Source organism: Phytophthora infestans, genomic scaffold, assembly GCF_000142945.1.
Source record: "Phytophthora infestans T30-4 supercont1.1 genomic scaffold, whole genome shotgun sequence".
Lineage (NCBI taxonomy): Eukaryota > Oomycota > Peronosporomycetes > Peronosporales > Peronosporaceae > Phytophthora > Phytophthora infestans.
The window spans coordinates 2,082,687-2,099,807 of record NW_003303758.1 but is presented as its reverse complement, the minus strand read 5'-3'; the positions used below and the strand labels follow the sequence as shown (position 1 = coordinate 2,099,807).

Genomic DNA, 17,121 nt, shown 5'->3' with positions numbered 1-17,121 from the left:
CGTCACATCCTTGGTATCAACACTCTCAAAAATGAGGTGAACAACGCCATCACCCGCGTGTGTGTAGGAGCCGTAGCTACCTACAAATGCTTCATCCACCGTCTTAAGTCCCAAAGCGTCGTGTAATGTACCATCGTCAATCTCGCCCACATAAGCGGTAGGTCCGCAAATGGGCTGCACGAATTGTGAAGCCATGTACGCGATACCTGTCGGGTCGATCGTTGAGAGCACAGCCAGACCCATATTGGCCACTTCCAGCATAGAATCGTCTTCTGCCACGTCTTTGCCTTTGTCTGTCTTGCCAGTTTCAATGAGCTGATCAACGATCACTCCAAACGTCTTTCGCAGTAGGTCACGCGTCTCATACGCCGCTGTTCTTTATTTCGAGGCCAGGAGTTCACCCATGCAGTTGTTCGTGACAATTGGGATATCGTTCAGTACAATCGACGACTTGTACACCTTCACTCGGATGTCGTCGACCTCACTGCTTGCATTGCGATATTTGAGGACAGCGCGAGTCACGCGATCCGTGAGACGCTTGAGCTCCCAGCCGCAACTTGAGTTCTTGGCTACTAAATCTTCGAGTTCATCCACTGTAGTCGAGGACTTGTTGGCGATACCGTTGCCCGATAGTAAATTCATGACATTGGCTCCCGTCGATACGATCTCGTCACCATTGGTGATAGCCTGCTTCACGATACCTTCCACGATCACCAACACTGTATCGGCAAACTGAGCGTTCTTAGGGACTGGGAGTCCAAGACAAGTGCAAATGGCAATGGGGAGGTCATACAGAACGACGTCAGCTTGGTAGGCAGCCGTAAGCATTTCGGCTGTGTCACCCACGGGAGCTGACGTTTGACGGTAGCGAAGATAATACACCAGCCCTCGGATCACTTCCACAAGATTCCGAACGCACAGTACTGCCCACTTAGCGATCTTGTACGCCGCCAGAATTTGACCAAATACACCGCCGGTGGCAGCATTCAAAGCCACCGCGACGACCGAGCCGATCTTGGCGAGAGCGGCGAGGACGCAGTCGTCGTTTTGAGGAATACACTCCAAGCCACACGAAATCGGGTACGACAACGGACACCGCGCCGCGCAGTCGTCTCCATCTTTGCTGTACCCCAATGGACAAATGTTTTTGCTGTCGAAGGGCATGGACTTCCGGTAGCAGGCGGTATCACTGGACTTGCCAATAGTTGGGCCCACCCAGTTACGAATCGTCGTACCGTAGGTGCCATTACCCACGCCCGATGGGTCGGTAAGTGGCACATTCTTGGCCGTCTTTCTCGTCCAGATTGCACCAATTTGGTCCACTTCATCTGCAGCACGACCGTAGAATCCACTGAGCACGAAGCCCTCGGGAGCTGTCGCATTCCCAGAGTTGCCAGTCTTGGTTCCCCCCTCGATAGTCTGACCAGCAGTCGTCGTGAAGCTGATGTAAAACACACGAGTGTGTTTGTCCTTCTTGTCCCAATGAGCTTCCATGGAGGTGATGAACTCATCCGCCGCAAGCGTGATGATCTTCTCGGTTCCGCCACGTCCTCCATGGTTCAGAGTGAGCTCCATGGGTGCTGCAACTTGCAACGTCACGGCATCCACTCGCTTGTTCGATCGGAGCGTGATCGAGCTGATCGTTTGTCCAAACTTGATCTCGTTGATATCCGAGAGAACGCGTTGCCGTGTGGTCCACCAAACAGCTCTCCCAGTGCGATGTCGCCTTCCGCAGAAACCTTCACCGTGCTGCTGGTTTCATTGACCGCTGCGATGCTCGACCACACTGCACCAATAAGGTCCATCTCATCACCGTACCGCCCAAAGAAACCGGCAAGCTGGTAGCCCCTGGGCGCTGTCACCGATCCCTTCTCCTTGGTCTCTGATCCACCCGACACTTTATTGCCCTTGTTCGTTACCAAATTCATGTAAAAAATGCGTGTGTGACCGCTCTTTTGTCCCCAATGAACATCCATCGTCGTGATGTACTCGCCACGTTCAAGAGTCAACGTGTTTTCCTTACCGCCAGTTCCTCCGTGCGTAAACGTCATCTCCTTCGGCGCTGCGACTTGCACGGTAAGGCCGTCTAGACGCTCACCAGCTCGTATAGTCACCGAGCTGATAACCATACCAGAGGTACACGCCAGTTGATCGGAGAACTGTTCACCGTGTGGTCCACCGAAAGAGTCACTCAGCTGCACAGGCCGTTTATTCGCCTTCGTGTGCACTTCCGACAGACTCCCAGCGATGTCTTCTGGAGCCACAGTGCCCGGGGAGTCCTCAATGGTAACAGGAGCTGGCGCAGGCGTCGGAGCTGGCGTGACGAGATCAATGGACGCCCAGACGGCACCCAGTGTGTCGATCTCCTTTCCATCTTTACGAAGAAGCCTGCAAGTTGGAATCCTTTCGGTGCAGTCACTGTACTCTTGTCGTCCGTCATCGACCCGCCAGACAGCGAGTTGCCCGCGCTAGTGACGAAATTCACATAGAAAATGCGCGTATGGTCGTCTTTCTTGCCCCAATGCACCTCCATCGACGTGATGTACTCTTTGTCGCCCAGTTTGAGCACTTTGCGGTCACCGCCAGTTCCTCCGTGCGTGAAAGTCTGCGTCTTGGGAGCCGAGATGTCTAAGCTGATACCATCAAGTCGTTTACCGGCATAGATAGAGACCTGACTGACGGTCTGTCCAGAGTTGACGTAGTTCTTGTCCGAGAAGTCCCTGCCGTGAGGCCCACCGAAGCTTTCACTCAGCACGATGGAGTCCTTGACACTCATCCCAGGGGCTTCCGTTCCTGCAGGAGGAGCCACTTGTGCTACTCCTGAGCCGGCTGGAGCCTCTGCCGCCGAGCCTTTATCTGATCCAGGTCCAGAACCTGCTGTGGAGTCAACGGCAGAGCTTTGTGTCGGCTTGTCCGCAGACCCCTCGCTAGATGCTGCTAGTGAGGCTTCGAGTGAGGTCGCTGCCGAGTCTGCTACAGAGCCGTCGCTTGACGTTACTGCCGGCTTCTTGTTAGTGACGGCTTCCGCAGAGCCAGACGCATCGTCTGAAGCTAATGCGGAGTCTTCGGTCGACCCGATTGCAGAGCCATCATCGGATGCTACAGCTGTCTTCTCCTTCTTAGTGGGAGGCTCAGCAGAACCAGACGTATCGGTTAAAGTTGATGCAGCGTCTTCTGCAGACCCGCCACCAGAGTCTTTAGAAGACGCGGCTGCTTTCTTCTTCTTGGTCGGGGTTTCGGCAGACCCGGAAGCTTCAGCTGAGGCTAGTTCAGGGTCCACAGACCCGTCACTCGACGCAACCGCAGTTGCCTTCTTCTTCTTCTTAATGGGAGTACCAGATGAACCAGACGCATCGCCCGACGCACGTGTAGAGTCCTCGCCGGACTCGAGTGCAGATCCTTCGTCGGATGCTACAGCTGTCTTCTTCTTATTAATGGGAGGCTCAGCAGAACCAGACGCATCGGTTAATGTTGATGCAGCATCAGAGTCTTCAGAAGGTGCTGCAGCTTTCTTCTTCTTGATTGGGGCGTCGGAAGATCCAGAAGCATCAGCTGAGGCTAGTTCAGCATCCGCAGACCCGTCACTCAATGCAATCGCAATTGCCTTCTTCTTCTTCTTCTTTATGGGAGCCCCACCAGAGCCAGACGCAACGTCTGAGCCAAGCGCTGAGTCTTCAGTTGATGTTGCTGCCACTTGTTTGGTGGGGGCTTCAGCAGAGCCTGAGCCAGCAGCTGACGCTAGCGCAGAGTTCGCTGGAGTAACAGGTTCACCACTACCGGATGCGGCTGCAGATACTGGAGCTGGTGCTGGTGCAGGAGGGACCAAAGTGGGGGCTGGAGCAGGAGCTTCGGCTGATATCCGCGTCCAAATCGCACCCAACTTGTCGATCTCGTTACCGTCCTGTCCGAAGAAGCCTCCGAGCTGGAAACCTTTCGGTGCTGTCACTGTGTTCTTACTCTCCGTCTGCGAGCCTGCCGCTACCGTGTTGCCTGCGCTCGTCCCAAAGCTCAAGTAGAAGATCCGCGTTCGACCTTTTTTCTCGCCCCAATGCGCCTCCATTGAGGTGATGTACTCCTCCTTTGCGAGCGTCAGAGTGTTTGCTTTTCCGCCAGAGCCACCATGACTGAACGTGGCTGCTTTTGGTGCTGTTACCTCCAGCGAAATGCCGTCGACTCGTTCACCCGCGCGAATCGTTATCGATCCAATTGACTGTCCTGCCGCAACTGATGCTTGGTCCGAGAATTCATTTCCATGCGGGCCGCCAAACGCCTCGCTCAACTGGACCGACTCATCGGCCGAGAACGCCCCGGGCAGGGCCACGAGGGTAAGGCAGACGAGTGTCTGAAATAAAACAACTACCCACGCGCGGGTTATCATACTCGCGACGCTGAGTTTGCTGAAATGGCACGAAGTCGCGTTCATTGAGACTATCGGCCATCATTCGGGACAATCGGTTGTTTACGGCACAATTGAGCGTGGAATTGAGCTAGTACACTCCGAGGTAGTACCGTACCCCCTTGCTGCCGAAACCCTAGGCGCTCTAACGTGTATCTGCGGGTAAGGGCTAGTATGCAAAACAATATATAGTTTGGTAACGTGTATATGTGATAGAATCATGCTAAACCTAAACATCGTGAAAGACATCTTTCACTATGGTATATGGTCCGAACTGACGCCTGAAGTATACATGTTCGCACTAATAAACTATATGATGAGCAGCAAAGCGAGTACATAATTGTGACAGAGTCGTTCAATTGCAGAGCAGACACGTGCCCGGAAAGTGCATAACAACGCCATCACAAAACATGTGCAGCGGACCAGAATTCTGTGATATTGGTAATACAAAAATCAAATGAAAACGACAGACGCAATTGATTTTCAATCCGTCGCCGCTGCGTTGGTTGAGCGACGGGCGCGCTTCTGCTGGCAGGAGTTGCTTACAATAGACTCGTTACTGGAATCCTCATCGCTGGCACTGCCTAGGGCCGGATGTTGCGCAGGAGCCCGTGCACGAATCGTCCATTTGACCCCGCGCTGCGGAGCAGGTGCCAGGGCCCCATTGCGCCACGACTTGTGCCAGATGTCGAAGCAGGAGAGCAGCTCGCCCTTCAGGGTGTGGCGTTTCTTCTCGCACAAGAAGACTTGCCAGGCCATAGTTTTCTTGGACGCCGTTTGTAGCCTGCACGAGCTACAGTAAGTCGACGAATCACCGCCACGACCGGTCCCAGTGCCTTTTAGCAATGAACAAACTTTGCAGGCCCTTGTCCGTCGCTTCCGCCCTTGATTGTTGTTGCCTGGCCTCCACTCGTCGTTAAGTAGCGGCTTGTGGCTCCCACGGTGGATTCTAGCAGCATTAGTATCCTTTGAAGGCGTTGCTTGAAAGGTCTCGTCGGCAATAAGTCCTTCCCAGTCTTCATCTCTAAGCTGGAAAAGCTCGAGGTGAAGTTGTTTCAAAAACTTGACATGGCTAGTTTTGGGGAGATTGGAAGCTGCTCGAGCAGCATTGAAGACGATGTAGGAGTTGATAATCGCTAAATCAACGAGGCCTAGGAACAGACCCTTGTAGTACTTCTTGTATTTGATGCATAGCTGCAACGAGTATCTGTACCATGTACCATACACGATTAGGCATTCTGAACTTGCACATACAACATAACAGACTTACCGTTGTAGACGTAGCTGGTCGTGGACATCGACGCCACCCATGTACGTCTGATAGTCCTTCACAATGCGCGGGCGGACCACTTCGAGCTGCTCTCCTGTCAGCTTGTCCCGACGTACAATACGATCTGGCTGCACACTCCCGCCCGTACTCAGCATGTGAACGGCCCGTGTGTCCCACCAACGCAGCACACGCATCACAGGTACCGACAGGGGCTCAGCCACGATGAACGTGCCCCGCTCAATGTTTGCTGGTCTGTTCTTTGGAATCTTTGGTGGTTTCTTCTTGTCTCCAGCCTGTTTCTTTGGGATCAGCTTTGTACTCAGTCCTTGGCGGTCCGTCCGCACCGTACCAATAGATTAGAATCCCATGGTCAGGAGCTGCATTGATAGCGGCACAGAAGAATAAAACCGGTCCATGACAACGAGTCGCACTTCTCCATTGGGTGGTGCAGTAGGCCCAAACACTTGCTTCAGGTTGCGCACGACGGCAGCAGGGCCAGACTTTTGGTCAGCGGAACTTCCCTGGCCCGATCTCTCTTTTTTTCCACAATACACTTCAAAGCTGTATCATACAATATAATAGAACACAAGCTAGTATCATACACGATAACAATACTTTGGAACCAAAAAAAAAGCAGGCGTGCCCGGAGGCACGCCTGCTACTCACCGTATACAATATGCTGAATTGGAGCAGCACAACATGAACAGCTTCGTGCCTCACTTGTGGGGCTTGTCCTTGATGTACACGCGCATCCTATTGAACGTGGAGCGGGACGGCAACATCGCTTCGTCAAACGCCATGATGGCCGGCGGCGTATATCCAGAAGCAAACCGATCTTGAAGTGCGTCTACGACAGGCCTTAGCTTCCACGCGCGATCTGTCGCCGCTCTTGGGTCTCTATTACTGCTGAAATGCAGATTCCGGGATATATGCATGAATCGATCGCGCGTCATAAAGCGCCCAAAGCACCCGCGAGGAATGGCGCCTTCCTCTCTCGTTTTCCAATGGCTTGCTAGCTTTTCCTTGTTTGGAACTACGGATCGGGCCAGCAATAGACCAATGAAAACGCACAGCTCTCGCGCCTCGATAATTGGTACCCTTCGGACTTCTTCACGGATTTCTTCTACCGACTTGGCTTTGAACTGTGGATGCTTCAATTCCCGAGCGAGCTGCTTCGCATGTGTTCCTTGTACACGTTCATCAAGACTAGCTTCGAAGTAATCGTTGGATGCAGCAGCAATATCCTCCCACAACTGCGGTTGAAGGAAATAGAAGAAAGCTCCGGAAGGGGTTGCAGCTGCGGCCAAGGCCCGTGGGGTAGGTCCGAACGCACCATCGTACAGTTGCGGGTAGTCCTGCCGCAATGCTTCAGGCGAACGCGACTCATACGGCTCTTGTAGATACGTATAGGGTGTATGCGTCGTCAAATCCGACCAGCCATTAACGCCGAGCTCCTTCAAATACGCATCTGGTACTACTCCCGGTGCAATGCCATCCACACCACCGAGTGCGGAGAGTAATTCGTCATCAAATTGCATTCCGGGGGGCGCAGGTTCTTGTGCCACGTCATCATCAATGGCATCGACAAACTGGTCGTCTTCGTCTCCATCATCGTTCTCGGCGTCTGACTCAAATGTTGCAAATATGCTGGGGTCATCGTCGTTTACAATCTGATTCACATCTTCACATACAGCAAATAGCAACGATACAAGTTAGTATTCCTGTATATCATGTACATACAAGTTACCAGACAGACCATTATGCCGCGTGTCTTCCTTCGGTTCTTCTTCCACCCCAGATTTCCCCGGTTGACCCACACTACTTGTAGACTGATTAGATTCTTTGTCTATCTCAACTTGATCACCAGGTTGGTTGTCGGCTTCGGGATGATCCGACGCATTGCTGCTCAGTTCGGCTTCTTCAAAGTCTGGATCCAAGTTTCTTTGACTAATCGGAGAGTCTTCAATACAATAAGACGCCACATACAAAATTAGCTCAGTCCAAACGTGTATCATACCAGATATTACCTCCTGGGCTTTCGATGGGATGTTCACTCTTGCCGCTGGGAGAAAGAGCTGTGGCCTTGGGTAAATCAGCTTGTAGTGGGCTCTTTGGTGGACGTGAAGCAAGATCCGGTGGTGTACCGGAAGACGATGGTGGGGTCTTGTGTGACGGACTTTCGGCACATAGACGAGCTGGGGTGGTCTCGAGAAGTTGCCGTTGAGCGGGTGCGGGTGAATGTAACGGGGGACTGCCATCGGATGGAGAAGGATTCGAATCTAACTTTCAACATACACGATTAGCAAAACGTAAACGTGTATCATACAGCTCACAGTACACGTACGCTTCGCTGTCAAAGGTTTGGCAGCTTTCGCAGCGCTTCGACGTCCAGCATTCGCAGATCCATCACGTCTTGCCTGCTTCTTTGCTCGAAGAGCCGCTGCTCACTTAGCACAGTCAGAACAGATCAAAGACATCCAACAGAATATATAGAGCAACTTAGGTCGATCTTGTCCAGGTACTTCATCAGGGCCTCCTCTCCAATAAACACGTCCTCTCCTTCGACATCCTTGATCGTCTTTCCAGGCTTTAGGTAGATAAAGTCGACCGAAAGGCCTGATGGTTTTTTTGAGGTCCAGCCATCCTTTTCCATTTCACGCCATCGCACCCGGAATGCCATTTTGGGGATGTGGGGTTCTTCGCTCGAGAGGGGAAATCCAGAAGTGAGCCGCAAATTTGTGCGGTGGGAGACGTCCACCTATAAACAATCATATGTAATTTGCTGGTTTGATCTGCACGCACTTTCTATCTGTATCTTCTATGTTGATGTGTAGTATCTGTCGGGAAAGCATGGAATCGTCACCTACCCCTATTTGAGCTGGAGTTTGTAACGACCAATACAAAAACCAAATGTAATAATTTTTAACTTGTATGGTCCACGTTAAGAAACTGGCCTTATTTTGTAAGGTCCAGGCTCTCGGGTTCAAGGGGTTAATACTAAAAGCTAGTAAACATGAACTAAAAATAAGGAAGGTGTTACGATTGATCGACAGCAAGATAAGACTTGGGATTGGGCGTGGTCTGTTGCTCCAATCGAGATTTCCGCTCTCGGAGTCTGACCGTCAGAAGTGAATTCGTGGGCAGCTGGTACAGTAGAATCGTCGCGTAGACTCTACCTCTACGTCGTAGAGTCTACGGTATTTTAATAATAGAGGTACGTAGTGTTGCACACTGAATCCGCATGAAGTACATGTATCATGACTATTGCAAGTTTCGCTAACCAGCTTATTAAAAGTAACCCTTATTAATAGTAATTTAAATTTTTGAGCACGCATCGCCACTAATATGGTGTAAGGGTGTGGTAAGATACACTGTCTATCAAATGACAAAAAACGTGGTGATTCTGCTTTTGGTCAAAAGACGGGGGTATCCGGCGCTAGGAGCGGGAGATGCACTACGCGGGTGTTTCGCAGCCGACGGATCCGCCCCACTTACAAACGGAGGAGGAGCAGAGACGCTGGCAGCACGAGAGGGTCCCGACAAAGGAGGAAGGGGATCCGAAACGGCGGCTGTCACCAGCGCCAGTCGTCGACGTGCCAGATCCCGCTCCGATAAGCCACGATCGCGCTTTAGGACCAGCTGTTGCTGCTGAGTTTGGGCTGCGGCGAGTTGATCCTGGCGTTTCGCGGTGGTTGCATCGGCTTCTTTCAATTTGTCACCTGGATTGACATAACAAGTGAATATGGAGTTACTAGCAAGGGACAAAAAAGGATCCACGTACTCGTGCGGCGAAGTTTGGATTCCAGTTCCGTTTGCGTCCGCATGGCATCCGCCCACTCGGTAGCCACCTTGTCCCGCCGGAGTTCGCTGTCCGCCAGCTTCGCTTGGATTTCGTCGCGCAATTGAGTTATACGCACGAACTCTTCGAGCGCGTAATCTCGCCCGGCAGACGCTTTCTCGAGCGACGCCTTGGTATCAGGGACAACAGTGTTGAATCAAAAACGTAAACTGCAAATCACAAAAATTGGCGAATCACAGGCTGGCTTGAATATAAAAAACCGCGAGGTGGGACTCTCAGAGAGGCTGCTGATGTACGCTATGAACTGTTAGTACGACATTGGTCAAGCCTGAAAACTCTGAGGCAGCGCGGACCATCATCGACAGCCGTTGCCATTAAGCAAATTCACGTACAACAGCGAAAGCTCCTGAAACACTGTCACACTCCTTGCCAGTAAGCTATAAAGGCACTACAGGTGCGAATGGCGTTGCATGTTGAATATTCAAGCCGCGTCTACCACCAAGCCTTCGGTTATGTTAAATTTGTCTGCAAAGCAAGTCCTCCAGAAATGATTTATCGATGGAACCATGGGCCACGGCTGATGTAACATGCATAGTCTAAACCACGCTTTAGGCATGTAAACATGTAGTTAAGTACACTACCGGAATAAAGTCTGAAGTCTTTGAATTGTTGCTGTAAGCGCCAGAACTAGGGATCCTTATCCCACGAAGAGATACATGTAGATTGTTCCAGAAGCGTTGTCTGCTCGGCTTGAAACTTTTCATTACACGTATGTACTACCGGTATACGACACTATTGCACCATATAAGGTCAGTGCATCACATCTTTTTAATCATACATATCCAGTTTTCTGCTTCTTCGAAGTACTTTTTGACATTTGAAACCTCTTCAACGACAGTTGGCTAATAAGGTTGGCCTTTATAGTGACTGAAAAGGCCTCAAATTCAGTGTCAAATCACTATCCTAAGGTTTGATCTTATCACAAAAAACTGTGCATTTTTTGCTAGGGCTAGAGTTTAAAGTAAATGAAATGGCAGGAAGTGCCATCTTCGAATTGTAAACTAGGCTGGCACTGCTGCTTCGCGGCGGTGGAGCATGCATGTTAATAATCATGTCACGCCTCCGCTTCGCACGAATAGTTGGTAAGCTGGGGCTGGGGCGTGTATTTGGGCCCCGCAAGGTCGTACCAGATGTCGTCTTGGGCCGCATCGCTGCACTCGGTAGCACGTTTAATATAATCCTACCGGAGTCGCCTTCGCTCCACTCAACAGCCAAGTATAAAGCTAAAGCAATCTGAGCGTTTCATGTGACGGACAGACAGACACCGTACCGGCGTTGAAGTTTAGGACTAGCCGGTTGGTGCCGCTACGCGGCAGAGGTGGCATGATTAATTGGAGATGCGGTGGCAGCGATTGTAAGTACTCCGTGGTGCAGCGTGTTTTAGGTGACAGCCTTCTACTTCAAGGCAGCGTGAGCGTTCGTCCACTCAAGTACATTGCGGCTTCGTGTATCTGAATCACTTCTCATTCCGTAGCATCATGTGGCGGTGTAGAATAACGTGGTTTTGTACTGTTCCATTGCTCCGTACGACATGTTGAGTTCGGGGCTCTTTGTAACCCGTCTTCTTCCGTGTTCACCTTGGCTTCGCAGCTCCCCATTCATTAGTGGAACACTGCTTAGTGGATATGTATTCTATATTTTAGTTTCCTGCTCTTACTTCGTAACGCTCTCCTTTGTAGCTTCGAGCTAGATGCGTCTTGCCACAAGTTTACACGGGTTCCGCATGTTTTGTGGTCCATGTGACCCATGGCGTCCTAGCGCCGGAGCCCCCGCCGATATGTTCTCCTCCGTGGTTTTGGTGCCCCCACGCAGCTGTGTCGGTTTGTCGCCCATGTATCGTGTTCTCATGGCGTGGCTCCGTGTACCGTGCTATCGGGATGTGGTGGTGCGGTTCTGTAGTCTGTGCTATCGTGGTCTCACAGCTTATATCTGCCGCCTGTGATATCATGTTCTAGCGTGGTATCTTGTTCGGCGGTGTAGCCTAATGCTTTCCGCAGGAGATCTCCGTCGTCTAGTGGCTAGTTTGTCATATGTGACATCGTTTTCTACCGTAGTGTCGTGCTCCGTGGCCTGGCGAGCTCTGGATCGACCTTAGTATCGTTGTTCCAATGATCGGTGATTTCCCGTTTATGGTCCCTCGTGGCCTCGTGTTTGGTCCGCCCACTGTGCTCCGTGCTCTACCGAGGTGTTATGGGAGAATTCCTTTCCGTGCACGCTCACATTTACGTGTGATACCGTGGCTTCGAGCGTGCCTGCTCTTCTGTGGCATATGCGTTTCAGCATGTTGAGGTGTCACTATTTTAGCTTTCATCCGCTTCCGTCATTTCGTGTTGTTCCGTGTTTTCACGGCTGCATGCTGATCCGTGGTTTGTGTTAGTAGAATATCTCATGGCCTGTATTTCTCCATCTTCTCTTTCGCGGACCGTGACCTTCCGTGATTTCGTGTACATCCGTGCTTTAGCATCCATTCTATCGTGTACACAGTCTAGCTCAGTGCTCTACCGTGCTTCGGTGCTCTTATCCCCCCCCCACCGCCCCGCGCTAAAACGATCACAAATTAGGGTCCCAGTTCGCTGGATGTACACTACGTATCGTGTTTGTAAAGTGCGCAGCATTCTCAAAGGGTCGTACCCTTCGCGCACAAAAATACAAAGGAAGGCGATACTTTCTTCGCGGCGACGGAGTGTCATTCATTGGTTGAAAGTCAATATCGCTAACCAGTTAGAATAATAGGAATTCTGTCAGCCATTTATTAATAATACCTTTCATTTAGAATCTTGTGGTGTAGCAGGATGAGCAAAATCTGCGAGATTGCCGGATCCAACTTACCAAATGCGCCCAGACACCGACTAACGGAGGGGGTCGCCCGATGATCCGTGATCTGTTGAACGTTTGACTCACCTTGTGTACCCGTCGGTAGGGCGGGATCTTGCTCTCTCGGTAACTTCCGAAGCGTTCAAGTGGTGAAGCTTGAGTAACTTGGCGAGACGTGGGGATGGGGTGGAGCAGTAGTGGTAAGATCTCCACTCTGCGTTCGTAGTTGTTTCTGGATCCCAAGCGAATATTCGAGCTTGGTGGATCCAGGTCCTAGATATGGGATCTTGCCGTAGGGCTGCCTTGCGGGTGTGTTCCTTTGCCTTTGTTTTCCTTTGCGTCGTACTTGCCGCCTCCTGTGACGGGATCTGGAGAGTTGAGAGCCAAGTAGTAAGTTCGGTTAGATCTGCACGTGTAAAGGAAAGCTCACTAGGTTGTAGGATCTGGCCAATGTACTATCCAGCTATCACTACCAACACTAGATTCGCAATTCTCAACCTTCACCGAGCTTGTACGGCCAATGTAGTTCCGATTTATGAGGGCACTTGCGTGATACTGTGCAAATTGAAGTCTGATTCATAGTTAAGCCTATACCTGCCTGGATTCCTGTTTTTTACCTGCTAAATCCCCTACCGGGCTCAGCTGCATGTCCATTTTTTCTCCTTGGTCCATCATCCCACCTGTATTAGCATCAGATCCACCAGATCCATGGCGTAATCATTGTGGTCGCAATTTTATGGGTACACTATTCTGGATCCAGGTCACCTTGATCCGCCTCAATGCAAGTGTACGCTCATCATGGATCTGAGCGCTCCAATCTTCCAACATTGTCTTACGACTGTTTGTGATTTCCATGGCTCTACGAAAACTCGAGATCCGTTGCATCCACCATCTCCATATACTGGATCCGGGTCACTCGATGTGGGATCATCAACCCCTTGGATCTGGACTTGGAAGAGTAGGATCTGATATATATAGCGATGGATTTTGCCTTCTCGTTTGTAGCTGATATCAGATCCACCTTCAAATGACATCTACCGTCTTCCCTCGATAGGATCCCATCTCGATCCACCCGCATGGTATATCCGATATCCCCTAGGTGTAATTGGGCGAGGGTGGATCCTGCCTCCCCGTATGTTATCCATACCAGATCCATCGTCGATCCATATAGGATGCCGCTTTACCTTGGCCCAATTCACTTCGAGCAGCGTGGATCTATGCCGGGCAATCCAGATCCTCCCTAACCACCGGGTGTTGTCACTAATCTGGGATAGTGACTCCTTGTCAGATACAGTCGCTTATTTCTGAGAAAGCATTTAACCACTATATTAGATTAGAAGGAAAAGCCAAACAAACACATAAACAGTTCTCATTTTATCAGAAATCGGCTTTGCTTTCCTATTGAAGTAAATATATACTTTCGGACGAAAGTATAGCTCATCTAAGTGAAACGCAAGTTACGCTTCTTCATACACGTGCGCTAACGTGTAAGCCGAAGTAGTGGGTTTTAAGTAGGCACAATACACGCAGCGTACCTCGAGTAGTGTGACACTCCGCCTGTGGACCTAAGTTACCTACTTGGCCAGCGCCTCTTCTGGGCGCTGCCACCATCAAAACATCCTTGGAGTCGTCATATACGTCGACGACTCCCAAGCATCTGCCGGGTGCTTTGGTACCCTGGCAGCCCTTGCGGGAGCCCTGGGTCCTGACAGAGGTGGTAACATGACTCACCAATGCTCTGTCGGACTGCGCAGGGCAGCTGGCACCGATTGTCTTGCCTCGCCAGTCGACCCAGGGCTCGTGCTTCTCAAGCCAGGGCATGCCCAGGATCATATCATAGGGATCCATATCGAGAACAGCGAACTGTTCGAGGCTGTCAAAGTCTTCAAACTTGACAGCCAGATCCACTTAGACGTTGGGGACAGTGACGACCTTCCCGTCGGCCAGTCGCACTGACATCGTCCCGTTGCCCTTGCTTTCTCTCAAAGCATCGAACAACTTGTTGCTATTACGAGCAACCGTCTGGAGGCGTGCGAAATTCTTCGACGCCCCAGAATCGATCAAGATTCTAAAGGGGTGATCGTATCCCCGTACAAATTTGTGTACTACGAGCAGCCCGCCGCTGCTCTTCGCCGACGCGAGAGTGCGAAGACTCTCAGGGGCTAAGTCCCCGTGGTACGCACCACCCGCGCACCCATCACGAAGACCTAGCTCTTCCCCAGTAGGGCGCCCCACCCCTACTGGTTCCCAGCGTTCCCCTGTCCTCGGGATCCTGGCTTCTGCCAGTGACCCTTGAGGACGGGCTTGAGGAAAGACCGTCTGCGGAGTCTTTCCGCGGGATAGTCGCGCTTGTAGGGGACCATCTTCCCGCAGGCGAAGCAGCGGATGTCACACAGTTCGGCGGACCCGAGTTCCATGGGAACTGGTCCGTTGGGGCTCGTTCGACCGGGAGTTGACAAGGGACCCCCCGGGCCACGCTGAGACCGGCGTACGCGCCTGACGTTGGCTGTACTCTTCCTGAAGAGCCGCTTGAATCGCCTCTTCAAAGGTGCTTGACTGCACCCGGAACAGCTGAGTGCGTGCGGGGCCCACTCGAAGGCCGTCCATGAACACAGTCATCTTGATGTGTTCGTTGAGTGGGTTTCCCACTAGGGATGCCATAAGCTCCCGCATCGCGTGCACGTACTCGTGCAGCTCACGTCTCCCTTGTGTGCACGAGAGGAAGCGCGAACGCTGGCGGTACTCGTAGTTCGCCGGGAGGAACGCGGCTCGGAGCTGTTCGCACAGCTGAGCCCAGGATGTGAAACATCCAGGGGATGTTGCTTCCCGTGTGTACACCCAACTCTTAGCACGGCCGCTAAGGTTGGAGAGTACAAAAGCAACACGAAGCTGCTCGGTCGAGATCAGAGCCGCGTCCATCGCGAGCTCTACTTTTTGGACCCAAAAGTGAGGTTCTCGCCTTCCTTCCCTTCATACGGCTTAAACTTCAGCCGTATTGGCTTCGGGTGAGGCGGATTGGCTTCCGCCGCCGGAGCCTGCAGGCTATCCCGCACATGCGCGATGAGCCCCTGCTCGTACGGTGTTGACACCACCAGGCTCTGCAGGACCTCCATTCCGAAGATGCTTGCCATCTTCCGAACCGACTCGAACTGAGAGTCGTTCATATGGGAGAAGTCGCTCCTATCCATGGCAACGAACTTCGGAGAGGTCCAGGTAGTCTACCCGCGGTGGCGTGGATTGACTACAAGTGCTACCAAGTGTGACGGGGTCACACAGCACCTTGCGCTAGAGGAAGTTATCTTCCGAGAGTATACACACTCTCAGTGAACGGCAGTTCACAGGTCCCCTTTTGTCGAAAGGGAGCGAAGTGACCTATTTAAGGTAGAATGTAAGCTGAGTTTATTATAGGTAGATAAAGCTTGGGCTAAATACAAACTATAAGTCACCTATAAAAAAGCAACGTTATCAGCCAATGGCTGGCTTTGGGCGACCTTGGTACCTTGTACCACATATCCCGAAGTATGACGTGTCATACTTCTGAGGTGTGACGTGTCACACTTCATGTAACTAGGGGTACACTTAGGGTTACGTACCCTGTTACACTGAGTTACAGATCATCACATGTATTCCTCAGCAAAACGAGAAAACCATCTCACTGGCTGGTCCTTGCCTTGAGTATTATAAAGTTTGCAGCAACCCCTTTCATTCTGGTTCGTTGTCGAAAGTAGTATAGTGCGTTTCTGATTCTCATAAATACTACATAGTACTACTATATTATCGCAAACCCAACATTACATTTTCAGCACAGCGATGCTCGAGACTCGCCGCAAGCTGCTTAATGCGGCGCTTTCTGGCAATATGGTGCGTTTCCACCCTTTCTAATCGGCACGTACAAACACGTGACTTTCTATTGCACGAGTTTGCACCCCCACCGCCGGTGGCACCGGTGCTTTGCTGGGAATGCTTCAAAGTCTAGGCGGGAGAGACCACACTGACGTCCCTAATTGCGGTAGATCCTGTCCTGCGCACTGTTACTGGCCACCATGTTCCTGATGGAGACTCCGTATGTAGGATTCGATGCTGCAGTCACTGCTGGTGTCTATGTGGTCTTCACGTTCGTGGCCATCGTCATCCTGAGCAAGACGCCTTCAGCGTTTTCTGTGAGTTTTTGGAACACAAAGCTGCTATTTTGTATTGAAAAAGATAGAGTACGTTGGCTGATGACCATTAATTGTTGCTGTGTAGATTGGATTTCTAGTTGGAGCATCGTCGCTCGTGCTAGTGCTATCGTTCCAGGGGTCTCTCTATTGGGTACCTGAGCGTTCTTTTGAAGTTAAGTAAAAGCACACTGCATTCTGACATGGAAGTGCTGCTGGTAGGGACTCGAGGCACACAACAATCCACGACGGAGGACCGCAGCATTTATGGCGTCTGGACTTCACGCCGTGATATTCACAGTGCAGTGTGTCGTTACCACCGTAGTAGTGAAGTCCAAGGAAGACGTCATCGACACTTACGCAGGTACTTGTCTTTCTTTTTTCTATTGCTGCATTTAGCTGCTGATGTTGCCTTTTCCTGATCTTTGTGGGCAGCGTACGAGTACATTCCTGACACCAACTACCCCGACCACACAGTCATGACAAATATCTCGCACACAGCGTCGCCTATCAATTACCAAGCGACCATCCCCACAGCCGACATTTGAACCCAGACTTGGCCTGTCATTGTAAATTCTGAGTAAAATGTGCTAGTCACAGAATGGCCCGGCATATTGCATGTCCG

At 51.3% G+C, this 17,121-nt stretch overlaps 4 protein-coding genes across 4 annotated transcripts; 1 reads left to right on the top strand and 3 right to left on the bottom strand.

Annotated features, from left to right (window-relative positions):
- Positions 1 to 361: 361 nt before the first annotated feature.
- PITG_00373 (uncharacterized protein) lies at positions 362 to 1,494 on the bottom strand (the record flags this gene model as incomplete). The annotated part of the gene is made up of 2 exons (XM_002908933.1): positions 362 to 376; positions 442 to 1,494. 2 exons carry the CDS (start codon positions 1,492 to 1,494, stop codon positions 362 to 364), a joined length of 1,068 nt encoding a protein of 355 aa, XP_002908979.1.
- A 101-nt stretch (positions 1,495 to 1,595) lies between these two features.
- PITG_00372 (uncharacterized protein) lies at positions 1,596 to 2,129 on the bottom strand (the record flags this gene model as incomplete). Its single annotated transcript, XM_002908932.1, has 2 exons — positions 1,596 to 1,706; positions 1,788 to 2,129. 2 exons carry the CDS (start codon positions 2,127 to 2,129, stop codon positions 1,596 to 1,598), a joined length of 453 nt encoding a protein of 150 aa, XP_002908978.1.
- Positions 2,130 to 2,191: 62 nt separating this feature from the next.
- On the bottom strand, positions 2,192 to 4,378 carry PITG_22660 (uncharacterized protein; the record flags this gene model as incomplete). The annotated part of the gene is made up of 1 exon (XM_002908931.1): positions 2,192 to 4,378. The coding sequence occupies one exon, from the start codon at positions 4,376 to 4,378 to the stop codon at positions 2,192 to 2,194; it is 2,187 nt and encodes a 728-aa protein (XP_002908977.1).
- Positions 4,379 to 16,144: 11,766 nt separating this feature from the next.
- On the top strand, positions 16,145 to 17,108 carry PITG_00370 (uncharacterized protein; the record flags this gene model as incomplete). The annotated part of the gene is made up of 5 exons (XM_002908930.1): positions 16,145 to 16,200; positions 16,353 to 16,499; positions 16,585 to 16,650; positions 16,719 to 16,860; positions 16,932 to 17,108. 5 exons carry the CDS (start codon positions 16,150 to 16,152, stop codon positions 17,042 to 17,044), a joined length of 519 nt encoding a protein of 172 aa, XP_002908976.1.
- Positions 17,109 to 17,121: the final 13 nt, after the last annotated feature.